Source organism: Onychostoma macrolepis, chromosome 24, assembly GCF_012432095.1.
Source record: "Onychostoma macrolepis isolate SWU-2019 chromosome 24, ASM1243209v1, whole genome shotgun sequence".
In the NCBI taxonomy this organism is placed as follows: Eukaryota; Metazoa; Chordata; class Actinopteri; order Cypriniformes; family Cyprinidae; genus Onychostoma; species Onychostoma macrolepis.
In genome coordinates, this window is record NC_081178.1 from 16624816 (window position 1) to 16639686 (window position 14871).

Consider the following 14871-nt stretch of genomic DNA (forward strand, 5'->3'; position numbering starts at 1 on the left):
TGTGTTGCATGTATATTATTCTTTTATTCTTTTACAATTGTTCTTTGCAGCATCTCGATTTTTTGTTCTTTGTGGAACCCAAAACTATTATTCTATTGTTTCAGACTTTAAAAACCTTTTCATTTGTAATTGGAACCTTTTATTTTAGAGAGTGTTGGCTGTAGGAGGAGAAAACTAAGCAGAAAAATGATTGTTGAAATCAAAAATCAGTACTCATCAATTTAAAAATAGCTTTTATGGTGATGACGTATGAGGGGAAAAAATGTAGACACGTTTTCTGTCTTAACTCTAAAAGCACTTACTTTTTCCATCTGTTGTTCTTCAAATTTTCAGGTAGAGTTTTATAATGTGTTGTGATTTGACTCTGACAGGAGGATGATGGGAAAAAGTGTCAGTATAAGGCAGAACATCTTTCCCACACCTCTCCCCTGTCCACCCCATTCTTTTACACACGCTGCACTTGTCATTTTTCACACTGAGAGCTTTTCCTGGCAGCTGCTGCATGCGCTGAGTGGAAATCTCCTCCTTCCTGTCTGTTATTCTTCTTCTTCAGTGGTTTGAAATGGATGGAAGCAAATGGTTTAGAGATTCATAAAGGAGCAGATCAGCAGAAGCAAACAGATGCTTTAAAGAGAAAAAAGCTGTGCTTGCAGCGTTTGTTTTGTTATGTAGAAAATAGACACATTAATGCATTCACAAAAACCCTCCAAACATGCGTATTTATTAACCATTTGAAGCTCAGTGTGAAATTTGCTTCAGGGTCTGAGTGAGTCCCCAGGTTTTCCGACATTTCAATCTTAAGGTCACGCAATATTCCAAATGTGGTTTGAATGGAAGGAAAAGGGAAAGCCTCAGGAAAATATCAACAATGGAAGTAGCAACGGGACTCATAGTGAGTCCACCCCGTTCCCTGCCTGTTCCGCCGATGTTTTCCTGCGTTCCACCAATAGTCCCCATTCCTCAAATGGACGTTTACCTCCCGTCTTCCTCTTCCAAATTAAGAATTCAGCTGAGCCTTTTAGCTCAGCAGTGGACAAACAATAGTTTGGCACATTTTCCAATAATAACCAATGTGACCTTGTCACAGTGCATAAACCACTCATGTTGTACAGTAATGAAATGTCTATTGTTTTGAAATGATTGATAGAAGCAGGGTTGTTTTTTTTTATAAACTTATTGTGGGATATTTTGTACTGTCGCATATCAGAGAATGGTGACACATTGTGTGTTTGATTGTAAGCATGTGTGTTTTGACTACAGACTTCAGACTCAAACTGTTCTTCTTAGCAGGACCGAGATGGTTCTTTATTAAGTGACATCAGGCGTATGGCATTCTTTACACACACCCAGTGGATCACAGCATTTTGGGAGCACACACCCTATGAACACAGACACACGCATATACAAAAACAAGCTCTGGAAGTAGTATTTCATAATAATTCATTCAGATATACACTATCATTAAAAAGTTTGTTTCTTTTTGTTTTTGTTTTTTTTCTTTTTGAAAGAAATAGATGCATTAAATTGATCAAAATTGACAGTAAAATAATATAAAATGTTACAAAAGATCACTGTTTTAAATAAATGCTCTTCTATTTAGGGTGACCATACGTCCTCTTTTTCCCGGACATGTCCTCTTTTTGTACCTACAATTTCTTAAACGCCCAAAATTCGGCTGTTTTCTTAATCCCACTCCTGCTGAATTTCTGACCATTGTTTCGCTCCCGCGATTTTCGTGTCCACTCCTTTAAACATTCTATATAATTTAGGCGCATCAGTGAGCCACTTTCTGTAAGCGGTGTATTTAAATATTCTTTGAACGAGCGTTTGCGCTGTTTACTTTCACTTTCGATTTCGCTATCACACGCACTCTGTGTAAAGGGAGCACATCTTACAAGATCAGATATTTGTCAATGAGCTCAGGATCTGTTGAGCAGCAAATACTCAAGCATGGTCTTGTCAGTCATCTCTCCTTATTCTCGACCTGTGATCAGAAATCTGACTCCTGCAGCTCTTGTTGGATGCAGGGTTGCTAAGTCCGCGTTTTTTCCACAGAATTGGGCTACTTTTAAACTGTTGTCATGGGTTTTTTTGGTGGGGGGGTTTCCAGGTGGGTTAAAGGTTTGAAATATTGCACAAATTACATTTGACTGAAATGCTTGTATTGAAACATTTTGTATTCTACCTAAGATAAAACTTTCATGGACTTTTACATTAACTGTTCCCTCCTGGTGGAATGACCTGCCCAACTCAATCCAAGCAGCTGAGTCCTTAATATTTTCGAGAAACGGCTGAAAACACATCTCTTTCATCTTCATTTGACACTCTAACTCTAGCACTCTCTATTCTAATTCTAATTCTAATTTTATCTGGGGTTTTTTTAATTAAAAAACTTGACCCTCTAACATTTGCACTCTCTATTCTATTTCTATTCTATTTGTTTTATTTATAAAGAAAAAAGAGCCTCTAACACTAGAATTATCTATTCTTTTTCTGTTCTATCTACTTGTTTTCTTTTTATTTATTATAAAAACAAAATAAGCAAACAAACAAACAAACTTGCTACATATAGCCTACTGTTAGGTGAAGCCCCGCCCATGAGCCCCGCCCCCTACGGTCATCTTTTTGGAAAACTAAAATATGGTCACCCTAGTTCTATTGAACTTAGAATCATCAAAGAATCCTAACAGTTTCCATGAAAATATCAAGCAGCACAACTGTTTTCAACAGTGATAATAATAAGAAATGTTTCTTGAGCAGCAAATCAGCATTAGAAAGATTTCTAAAGGATCAGATGAGTTATGGCTGCTGAAAATACAGCTTTGCCTTCACAGGAATAAATTGCATTTTAATACATCTTCAAATAGAAAAGCGATTCTAAATAGTTATAATATTGTACAATATTAGTTTATTTATTTATTTTTGGACCAAATTCATAACCGCTAAAAATTATACTAACCCCAGACTTCTGAACGGTATGGTGTAAAAAAAAAAATCCAGTTGGTAGATTTGGTTCACAACACTGTTCTTGTGAATGATTCATACATGAGTCAAACTGATTCTCGAGTTCGGCTGGAGAGGATTGTCAGTGCTCAAAAACTGTTTGTATGAAAATATTTCTAATTGTATATACTACTTTTAATGATATTTTAATTTCAATTTGTGTCATTTTTGAATCTTGAACTGCAATCACCGTTCAGAACAGCTAGTATTTGGAATTGATCTGATCTCTTTCTGCAAAGCCTCTGTTTGATGTCATAAACAAAATCATGCTTTGCAATGTAGTAAATGTGTGTTTTGTAACTCCTAATCTTGTGATGATGTTGACATTTGTGTTAATCAGATTTGCATCACATGGGCATTAAGGGATGATGCGCATCTGCCTGTGACTTTCGGGACACTTAATCTGGATTATGAGAAACTGGATGATCAGGGTTTTTTTGGTTAAAGAGGACAGGAATCTGGATTGGGGACAGTGATCTCGAGCCTGTAGCACTTGGTCATTCTTTCACACTAATTTGACTTAATTCATGCAAACCTTGACTGCCCTCGGATGCCTTTGTGTCACACAAACAGTGTCTTAGCCCTGTGCTCTTGTATATGAGTGTGTGTAGCTGGGGTCCTGCTGCATTACAGCACTGACATGCCTCAGTGCTGATGACATCGTCCAACTGGGAGGCGGCCTAGCAGGGATGATGTCATAGACAGCGAATCAGATCATTTGCTGCAGCCTTCATCCATTAGAGAAATTACAGTTTTTTTTTTGTATATCTTCACCCTCATCATTCTTCCGTTCTTTGCCCTCTATCCTTCTTATGTCCCATCTTTTTAACCTCACTGCTTTCACTTCCTTTTTCTGTGAAGTGATGTTTTGTACCCTAAACCAGTTTTTCCCAGTCTGCTCTGCCTCTGGCTGGAACATAAATCTAATTCTGCCATGATCAGTTTACTTGTTTGTTTGTTTTTCTCTGATTAATGCTGCGAAACAGATGCCGTTTTAGTTTTTAAACTGCTCATCCATTGTGTTATTCAGCAGTAGTTCGATAGTTAATGGATGTCTGTGCAAAGCTGGAAGAAATTCTGATGTGACAGCTAAAGAAATCACTTTGCCAGATGTATGTGCATGTTGTAAACCAGACACTAGAGGGCGGCAGAGTTGTATCAATAAAATTAACATTAATGTAGAAGTGCAGCGGCCCCCAAAGTAAAGGAAAGGAAAGGACATGACATGACGTGTGGCCAAGTATGGAATTTGTGCTTTGCATTTAACCCATCCAAGTGCGCACACACACAGCAGTGAGAAGTGAACAAACACACCCACACTGTGAGCACACACCCGGAGCAGTGGGCAGCCCGGGGATTCAGTGCCTTGCTCAAGGGGTCTCACCTCAGTCGTGGTATTGAGGGTGGAGAGAGCTCTGGACATTCACTCCCCCCACCTACAATCCCTGCCGGACCTGAGACTCAAACCCACAAACTTCGGATTACAAGTCCGACTCTCTGAAGTATTTGAGCACTTAAGGGATGGATACTTTGAATTTTGGTTACCAAACAGTTTCTTTCCCAATGCTGTAAGGTCAAAAAATATATAATAGAAGTCAATAAATGGAACGGAAACTGATGGTTTACTCGCATTCATTAAAATATCTTCTTTAGTGTTCCATAAGAAAGTCATAAAGGTTTGGAACATGATGTTATTTGATGACAGGATCTTCTTTTTAGTCCTTTAGGGCACACTTTGGGGGAAGAACTGCATTATACAGCAAGATACCAAACCAAGTGACATTTTCAAGCAAAATTGTAGGCTACATTTTCTCATTGAAAGGTTTGTTAAATTATAAGACAAAAGATTAGCTGTGACGTCCATGAATTTGTATTTATTTAAATGCTTGAGGAGGCCACTATGTTTCCTTGGTTGCATAAAGCCATGTTTACTTTTTTCATAGTGACTCAGTCAAAAGCTGGTATGTTCTCTATCAGAGTGTGTATTAGTGTTTCTAACCGCTGTCTTGGACGATATCAGTGTGTTGGGGTCTGTAGTGCTGTTCTGTGTGGGAAACCGTTTCTGTAGGCTGCAGTAATTAAAGCTGGAAAGATTTTGTGTACACAGTGAGGAACTGAAATTGAGACTTTGAGATGTTTTCACTTGGCCAGATGTTGATGTCATATTGATATTAAAATCTTGATATGTGATTTATGAGATGAATAGCAGTATGTATTTGTTTTCAATGTATCTCTGCACTTTGTAGTCTGTCCCCTGATGGTTTACCCCTGTACCATATTGTGTCATGGTGCAATAGCTGTCAGATTCTACAATCTTGTACCCCTTTTGCTTTTTTCTTTCTGTTTATCTAGGAAAGAGCACATATTTTAGAGGTCACTTTAGAGCCAGGGGTGTGATGAAGGTGTGACAGTGCCATGGGCCAGTCCAGTCATCATTTACTCACCCCATGATTTATGACCTGTATGACTTTTTATCTTCTGTGGATCAAAAAGTAGATGTTCTGAAGAATGTTCACACTGCTCTTTTACGTACAACTAAATTATATATAGGGACCAAGGGTTGTAAAGCTCCAGAAAGGATGAAAAATATCCAAAATGTTCAAACAGCTAAATACTATAAATAAATTACCTTTTACTTCTTAAAAATCAATGCCTTTATTATTATTATTATTATTGTGACACTTTACAATAACAGTACATGAATAATCGTATACTAATACTTAAATTAAATATTAGTTAAGGCATGTACTAATCAAGACCTAACCATAGATAAGACATGAGTGAAATTAATTCATTTGTAAATAACCTTGACTACATGTTTGTTGGTTAATGTATTAATTAACACTTTGGTGTGGGTTTTTACACATTAATTCATGTGACTCTTGTCATATGACTTAATATGACTCATAGATAAGGTTAGTTCTTGATTAGTGCATGCCTTAACTCATCATTAGCTTGTATTAAAGTAATAATTATATGAATAATTATGTGGTGTTATTGTGAAGTGTTACCACAAATGCTTTACTTCCAGTCATTCTATAGTGAAAGTGAATAGTCTATAGTGCATAAAGCAGCTTCTGAAACCCCCAGAATTTACCTAAACATCAATATGTGACCATGCGGGACAGTGCCAGTTTAATTTTAATGGGACAGAGACAGAATGAAGGGAGTGAGATGTGGAGTGCAGTCATGTCTGAATAAGAGCGCTGACATTTGAAGGTGCTTATCTCGCTTTAGAGCAGCGAATGGATTCTAATCACATTTTAATAAAGCCATTTCAGCAGTGTTATATTAAAACATAAATTCTAATTTGGCAAAGCCCATGAACAGAATGAAGAATCTGGACTGAGATAAGAACGGTGTGTGTGTGTGTGTCTGTGTTCAACAGACTGTATTCAGTACCTTATTGTCTATATCTCTGGTCAGACAGACAGCTGTACTCCTGCCAGGACAGACTCCTGTTAAATCTCAACAGACAGCATGACTTTGGATGCTTGCTGTACTATACAATATAACCATGGTGTAGCACTTCCCGCTTTATCTTCTTCATTTATCCCATCTCTTTCTCTTTTTCTGTTCCTCTCTATCTATCTCTCTCTCTCTCACACACACACACCTTTGGATGTCTCTTCTCCAGCTGTGTGCGGAATGATCCATGAGTTCATTCTGCCAAATATAATCAAGATGCAATTCTCACAGCTAGGGCTGGTGTGTGTGTATGTGTGTGTGTGAGCAGCTGTTCACAGGCGGCTCCCTCATCTCCTCTCTTCAGGGTGCCGCAAGCCCCTCTGTTGGCAGGGCGACCGTTGACACAGAGACAAACACACAGCCGAGAGCTTCTTTATTCACTTTATTAAGGGGAAGGGTCAGTCGTTGCCAACTGCGCGGTAACTCACATATTCAAACTATCATGTAATACTTAAAGAAAACCCTAAAACGACACAGTGTGACGAACAGAAATGATCATTTAGAACAAAAACTATTACAGTTTTTTTTTTTTACCACACACCAAATCTGCAAAACCATAATTCTCGGCCTCTGACTCAGTTTCCAATTTCATAAAACATTTTTTGCACAACACAACACACAATTATGTAACGCACAAAAATCTAACAGGAAGTATCTTGATTTCCTTTTTCAAACACAACCCATCAAAATGCCACACTAATTCATCAGTGCCTCACACTAACTCCTCACATGTGCAAACACTCATTGCTTTACTTAACACCAACCAATCATGGCTTTAGAATAGGCCAATAAATACACATGGTTGATGTATTTCTTTTCTTTCTTACGGTGTAATACTTTATTCACAACCACAAATGCTTACAGTAAAAAAAGTCTGGTTTCAATCTTGCTTTCGTGTTTGCCGTGAACTTTTTAACATCTGTCTGCCAATTACTTTCAATCTTGCTCATGAAAGAAGAGCTTTAGATTTTGAATAACTGTGTGTATGATATATCCAAAAATATAATATTATAGCAAAGGTGTTTGCAACGTAAGACAAATGTTTGCTTTTGAGATGTGTTTGTTGCAGTGCTTCATTTTGCACGAGATGTGAGGCATTTTGCATTTTGTGTGTGCAATTCTTGGATTTGTGTTTAAAGGTTTGAAAAAAAGAGGCAGAGTTTTTAAAATTTTGGTGCACTTCACTTTCTGATAGAGTTCCCTCTTGTGGTCACTTCCAAAACAACCATGCAAAGATAGATAGATAGATAGATAGATAGATAGATAGATAGATAGATAGATAGATAGATAGATAGATAGATAGATAGATAGATAGATAGATAGATAGATAGATAGAGCACTAGGTCAGGATGTTTGGCCTTATACAAATGAATAAGACCATAATCTGATAATGAAAGGCAAGATGTCGAGCAGACTGAACTCTGACATTGTTATCCGGTTCTGCTCTTCTGCTTGCAGATCAAAAGATCACATCCACTGTAAACAGATACTGGAGGCCGAAAGCTGAACTCTTCTTGTGAGAGAGGCAAAAATGTTACCAGGCTGCATTGTGGCACCATTACAGCATCACAAAGTCCTGTATTTACAGTAGAAAGCTCTTTTTAAATAAATAAGATCACTCACCTGCACATATGCGGGAACTAAAACAGGAACACACTTTCTATACTCCACACCTGTTTTACAGACGCCTGTAAATGTGTGGGTATGTGTAAAGGTCTGGAGGTTGTAAACTTTAAGACGGAAAAACATCTGCTCTCTTTTACTCCAGCAAAGTCTGTAGTCTCTAGTGGTCAACTGATATGACTGATTACAGTTACAATATATAATACAATTGTTCATTCAATAAATGAATCGTATATATTTAAACACTGTGCTTGTGAATGTAAGTTGTCTGAAACATTTGTGGGTTTTCTGTTGAGAAAGCCTTGTGTTCCTCTGGGAATTTGTCAGTGTCTTCTGCCTTGGGCTTTCTGCTGGCTTAGGGAACAAGATCATCTATGGGAACTTGTTGGAACAGAGCGAGTCAGATTTAATCTGGATTACAAGTTGATGAAGGAGATAAAAACAGATTCTGCCTGAAGGCCCCTTCTATTCTTTGTATTGTCTTAAGGGTTTATCAGTCTCATTGGCTGAGTGTGCCACCCAGCATTGTGATCAGGGGAAGAGACGCATATAGTGTCACACCCGTATCATGTTATTGTATGTTTTTATGCTTTCATAATCCGATTAAAGTTAATTATTCAAGTAAAAGATGATGATGAAGATGAGGAGTTCTTCTTGCCGCCCAAACCCTGAAGCTCATCCTTAAAAGTGACAGTGATTGACAGTTGGAATCTATAACCCAGAATGCCTCAGGGTTTGGAGGATCTTAAAATGGGCTTATTAGAGGTGTAGAGAAAGTAAACAATTTGTAGAGAATTGTGTGTGTGTGTGTGTGTGTGTGTGTGTGTGTGTGTGTGTGTGGAATTTGCACCACCAAATTGAACTGCAAAGATAATGATTGTTTCCAAACATGTTTCCTGAATGCTCCCAAAAAACTTGACAACTTTACAAGTCAAAATGAGCTTGGTTTTAGCTTATTAAACTTTTTGAACACAAATGAATAGTAGGATGATCATATGTAGGAGAATTCAGTTTTGTGAGGTGTGTGTAAAATTATGTGTGTAAGATTCACTTATCTTATTAAATGAGACTATCATCCCTTAGTCAGTCACTGTCTGCAGTAACACAATATCCCCAGCCACACAAAAGAGCTCTGTCCAACCAGAAAGAGAGAGATGTACATTGTTTTTAGAGAGAGGAGATGAAAGTTTATGAGTGGTAGCACACAGATACACATTCCTCCATAAATCCATTACTGAGCACAACCCTACACCACTGACCTCAAACGAACCGGAATACACACACACACTCACACACATCTCTTTACTAAAGACACATGCCCTGTTCGGTTTACAGCTCAGTGTCAGGCCATTGTGTCCTGTGACCAGGAATTGCAAGTTAAAGGAGGTGAAGAAGACTGGAATGGAAATAAAAAGTGTTTTTACAGGGGAAAGAGTGAGGGATGTGGTTATACTTCCTTAGCATTGTTCAGTGTGAGATTTTTTTTTTCATCGGAAAAGGAGGATTGTGTGGTTTGGTAGATGAGAATTGTGATGTTTAGGCTTGTGGTTTGGGGGAAAGTAAGCAATGGGGAATATGTGTGATGAGGAAGAGCTTAATCAATATCTTGCAGAAGGTCACTGGTGCTTTGGTAGGTATGAGAGGTGCTGATGATGATCATGATTGACTGTACAGTTGGTATTATGTTTTATCATGGAACATTTGGTCATTTAGGTATTTGGGCTTGTAATAACTGGATGACTTTGACTGGATGGAGTTTATAGGTTTGCTTTGGTTTTTGAAACAGAAGGATGACTAAAAGAGTTTGTTTAACATCCTCAGTGACTCCATGGCATGTTTGCAATGCACTGTAATTTCATTCTATGAAATAATGTATTTAAAAAACATTTGTATGATTTAAAAAATTGCAATTAGACAAATGTTTAAGTCTTAGAGAAATGCATTGTGGCGTATACATTTTCTTCTGTCACGAACATTTCTGACTCTAACGCTTCTTAAAGCTTTCAAGCTAGATCAACCAAACTTGGCACAAACCTTTGGGTTTGCCTGACTCATGTTGCTGTATCTTTTCTAACTGATCCAACTCATGAAATTCCAGTAGCGGACTTCCAAATAGGCCAAAATTCCCATAGACTTACATTGACACATGGGACTCCAAATGTTAGTATGTTAAAATGTAATATAGCAATACTTTGCTAGCAACATGCTAACAGAGCCTATCAAGATTCTAAAACATGCTAGCAACATGGTAAAATGAATTTAAAACAAACAACAACAAAAAAAAAAACTAGGAATTTCTCAAGCCGATATAACCTGGAGAAACATCTCCCAATCTTTTTAATTACACATGTAATCTGAGCATATAATAAAGGCTAACATTTCAGAGTTTTCTTTGCAACGGATATTTTAGAACTATACATTTTCAGTATTTTGTTGGGTGAAAAATTGATGCAAAATACACAGAAGTACAACTCTTTCTCATAGGCATGTCAAATAAAACATGGCGTCTATACCCTGACATGAGGAATAGTGTTTAGTTAACAAAAACAACAATATAAAACTTACGAGAGAGTACAAGAGGTTCTTTCCTTTCCATGTGTTATGCATTAGTTTTCATCTGTCTGTCTGAGCTGACTGAACTATTATGAATTGCACACTGCATGTGTCCACACACAGACATAAATATTCTTATGCCTCTTTGATGTAATGACAGACTTGAATAGGATTATAGAAGATATTTGAAACATTTTAAAATACCCTTCATTGAATAATCTACTTGTCGTGAAACTGTGGAGCAGCCGCCCACATTCAGCTGTTGAAGGATTACAGTTCTCTCACAATCACTTCACATTAGACACACTGTATCAGGAAAAAAGGTTCGACCAAACAGGAGTATTTGACTTTTATAGGCAGCAACAGGAAACACTTACCACAAATAGGGTGCATAAGTACAACTCATTATGTTTTTAAAGTAAATCCTTTTTTTTTTTTACATAAAGAATTTTAAGAAATGTCAGACAAACACACTGTTACCACACTGTTATTTTTAAGAAAAATTTTGATTTATGAGAAATATTTTATCAATTAAAATGTATTAATAAATACTAACCAACAATCGCAGCTTTGTTGATATATTTTATTTAATTATTTATTTAATGTCTACATACCTTAGTCAGTTTAGTGCCATATTAAATTTTTTTGACAGTGATGGAAATGAGGCTGTGTGGGATTAAAGTACAGTACATTTAGTGGATTGTACTGTTATACTGGAGGAAAAAAAAAACTTCAGTAGAAAAAATCTCTATAAACAGTTTTAAAAAAAAATCATACCCTATTTAAAATGCATAAAACATCATATAACATTTAGTTTAACTTCCTAACACTATTTTCTAAAGGTTTAAGCTCTTCCTTTCACTGGCCTTTTGTTGGAAAAGAACAATATATATATATATATATATATTTTACATTATTTTACATCTCATTTGTGGAGTGCCAATACATGAAGCAAAAATAAAGACCGCTTAACAAATAGTGAGAAAATTGCGATAAAAATGAGAAGGAGAGAGGAAGTGTGGATCTAGCACCTGTTGGCGAGGGCCCCTCGCTAAGCTTTACATGGGAATGTTAACGTCACCGTCACCTTTTTAGGTCTGGGAATGAGGACACACACACAGACTCCCACACGCTCAACATGCAGCGGGGTGTTTTCAATTGGCAAGTTTCTAGAGTTGATCGCAAAAGTTGAGAGTAATCCAGACTCCATTAAAGCAAACTGCTAAAGCGTCTTTCATTCATGTGAGAGGCTGTGGAATCTGGCCAACAGCTGCTCTCTACAGACAGACTCTGAAATCCAGTGTCTAGGGTCATTGTATTGGAGAGCATGGCAGAACTTGGGGAAGAGAATAGGACAGACCTGCCTGGGGAAGGTAAGGGCTCCGTGACGCTGATGTAGACGTGATAAAGCAAGGTTGCAATGACAGGGTTGAATGTTTGCTGAATGAACGGATTTCTTGATTTTCTTGTTGACTTACTTTGAGATTGTGTGTACAAGTGTGTATGTGTGTATAGCTTAGCAGTTATAAATAGAGCTGATAGATTGCTGTCCTGTGACACTAAGCGTACAGGGGAGGAGGATGGGTTTCAGGATTTCTCAACCTTACACTCTTACACTTTGGAAGATTTATTGACCTTTTAATGAGCATTTATGGTAAACAACAGAGCACTGTACAAAAGTGAATGTTAGCCTACTATTTTTCATCTTATATATGAAGTAAACAATTAATCCCATTTGGGCCATATCTCAACTTGTTATTGAGGGAAAAATGCCCATGTTAGGTACAAAAATCTGTGTGCCAACTTCACACCGGAGGGCAATATATCAGAGAGGCAGGTCATTCCAAACAGTAGTTTTGCTGACAGAGTATTTTTCTCCTCAGCACGTTTGCGATTCTTTTAGCGCTCATGACACTAACTAAATATGACTGAATGTTTTTGTCTTACTTTAGCATTCAATTTTATTCACTTCTAAGAAAGTGCATCTACCGTTTCAAATGATATTTTGATGTACGTGTCTTGTGGGTGTGCGTGTCACATTTGATATAAGTAAACATTCAGCGTTAACGCTCTGCTAGCTTTGTTAGGACATGTTTGCTTCTTTCAGCTTTTGGAAACTTTAGCTTGAGGATGATCAACCTGACATCTTTATTTAATAGATCTTGTCCCGACAGCTCCATCTGAGAATCATCTGTCTGACATCTGTAAAAGTTTATTTAGCGTGTGTGTGTGTGTGTGCATGTATTGATTTCCTTAATACCCAGTGCAAATGCAGTCCACAAGGAAACATTCTCATATTTTCCCACTTTTCTCTAATCATTTCATTGCATCTCTGTCTTTTTTCCCTAGAACCTCTGAAGGGAAATCTAAAGGTGACTTCCAGTGAAGACGCCGAGCACCTGGCCCGTAAACATCAGGTTGTTTCCGCTAACAGCCCTGGTAGCCGCTGTGAGGCCAAATCCAGCCGTGCAGGGGTTCCACGAAGACACACAGTGGGCGGAGCGCGCAGCTCACAGGAGATCCTGGCCATGCAGCCCTCAGATATGGATAAAAAACGAGAGGCCTTTTTGGAACATCTGAAGCAGAAGTACCCTCACCACGCCTCTGCCATCATGGGCCATCAGGAGAGACTCCGAGAACAGGTGAAGACCACTCACTGTCAATACTATCTTGTTGTGCCAATGTCGGCTCCAGAAGTCCAGAATCTGTCCACTAATGTATTTGATCTAGGGATATGAAACAGAGTTGTGGAAATAGGTGTATTTAGCATCATAAACAAAGGTGAATGACAGCCCTGAGCTAAATCTCTTTATAATAGTGGTGTATCACATACATGTCATATTATAGTCACTTATGCAACACTTCCTTCAGAAACTTGAAGGCTTATAAAAACGCACACTCTAACATGCATTTATAATCAAGAAAAGATGTAATTGTTGGCAGTCAAATGACATTTCTGCTTTTTTCTTCAATATATATGAATATATCATAATATATTAATATATATATAGATAGATAGATAGATAGATAGATAGATAGATAGATAGATAGATAGATAGAAAGTGCTGTCAAACGATTAATCGCAATTAATCGCATCCAAAATGAAAGTTTTTGTTTGCATAATATATGTGTGTTTTGTGTATATTTGTTATGTATTTATAAATACACACACATGCAGTATATATTTTGAAAATATTTACATGTATTTACATGTCTATATTTATATTCATATAAATTATAATATAAATAAATATATTTAATATATAAAAATAAAAAAATTCTGAAATATATACATGCATGTGTGTGTATTTATATATACATAATAAATATACAGAGTACACATACATATATTATGTAAACAAAAACTTTTATTTTGGATGCGATTAATCGTTTGACAGAACTAATATATCTGTTAATGTCAGATTTGATAGATTGACCTGGTATGGATCAAATCCAAATATCAGAGGTTTTTTTTTTTTTTTTGGTATGTGTGTGCATGTGTTTTTGTTTTCACTGATGGTCATAAATATAGCATAAAAGTCACATGACTGAAACAGATGAATAGTAAAATATGCAAACTATAAAAATGCAATACAAATATGTGACCCTGGGCCACAAAACCAGTCTTAAGTCTCTGGGGTATATTTGTAGCAATAGCCAACACTACATTGTATGGGTCAAAATTATTGATTTTTCTTTTATGCCAAAAGTCATTAGGACATTAAGTAAAGATCATGTTCCATGAAGATATTTTGTAAATTTACTAATGTAAATATATCAAAAATTAATTTTGATTAGTAATATGCATTGCTAAGAACTTCATTTGGACAATTTTAAAGGCGATTTTCTCAATATTTAGATTTTTTTGCAACCTCAGATTCCAGATTTTCAAATAGTTGTATCTCAGCCAAATATTGTCCAATCCTAATAAACCATACATCAATGGAAAGCTTATGTTGCAAAAAGAAGTAAAAAGATCATTAACCAGTGGCTGAATGGTTTAAGGAGACTGCAGCAGTTTTATTGCCTGCAGGTAGTAGCTGGAAGAAACATTAAAACAAGTTATCAGGCATTAATTGGTTGCAATGATTGCACTGACCCATGAAAAATTATAGTAAGAGCCACTAAACTTATCTCATTGTTGTAACAGTGTCTTGTGTGTATTTGTTATCTATTGATCTTCAGTGGGTCAGCCAAAGGTTGTCCACAGGTTTTCTTTGTTCC

At 36.9% G+C, this 14871-nt stretch overlaps 1 protein-coding gene across 10 annotated transcripts in view; it reads left to right on the top strand.

Moving 5' to 3' along the window:
• Nucleotides 1-14871, top strand: part of si:ch211-285f17.1 (sickle tail protein homolog) — a 132880-nt gene that overhangs the window by 64848 nt on the left and 53161 nt on the right. For 9 of the 10 annotated variants that reach the window (XM_058765012.1, XM_058765011.1, XM_058765010.1 and 6 more), the window contains one exon: nucleotides 12997-13289. In XM_058765012.1, the coding sequence (XP_058620995.1) occupies nucleotides 12997-13289 (293 nt within the window). Of the gene's footprint in view, nucleotides 1-11756; nucleotides 12021-12996; nucleotides 13290-14871 lie in introns of those variants that run through there. The other variant, XM_058765013.1, reaches the window with a different exon arrangement.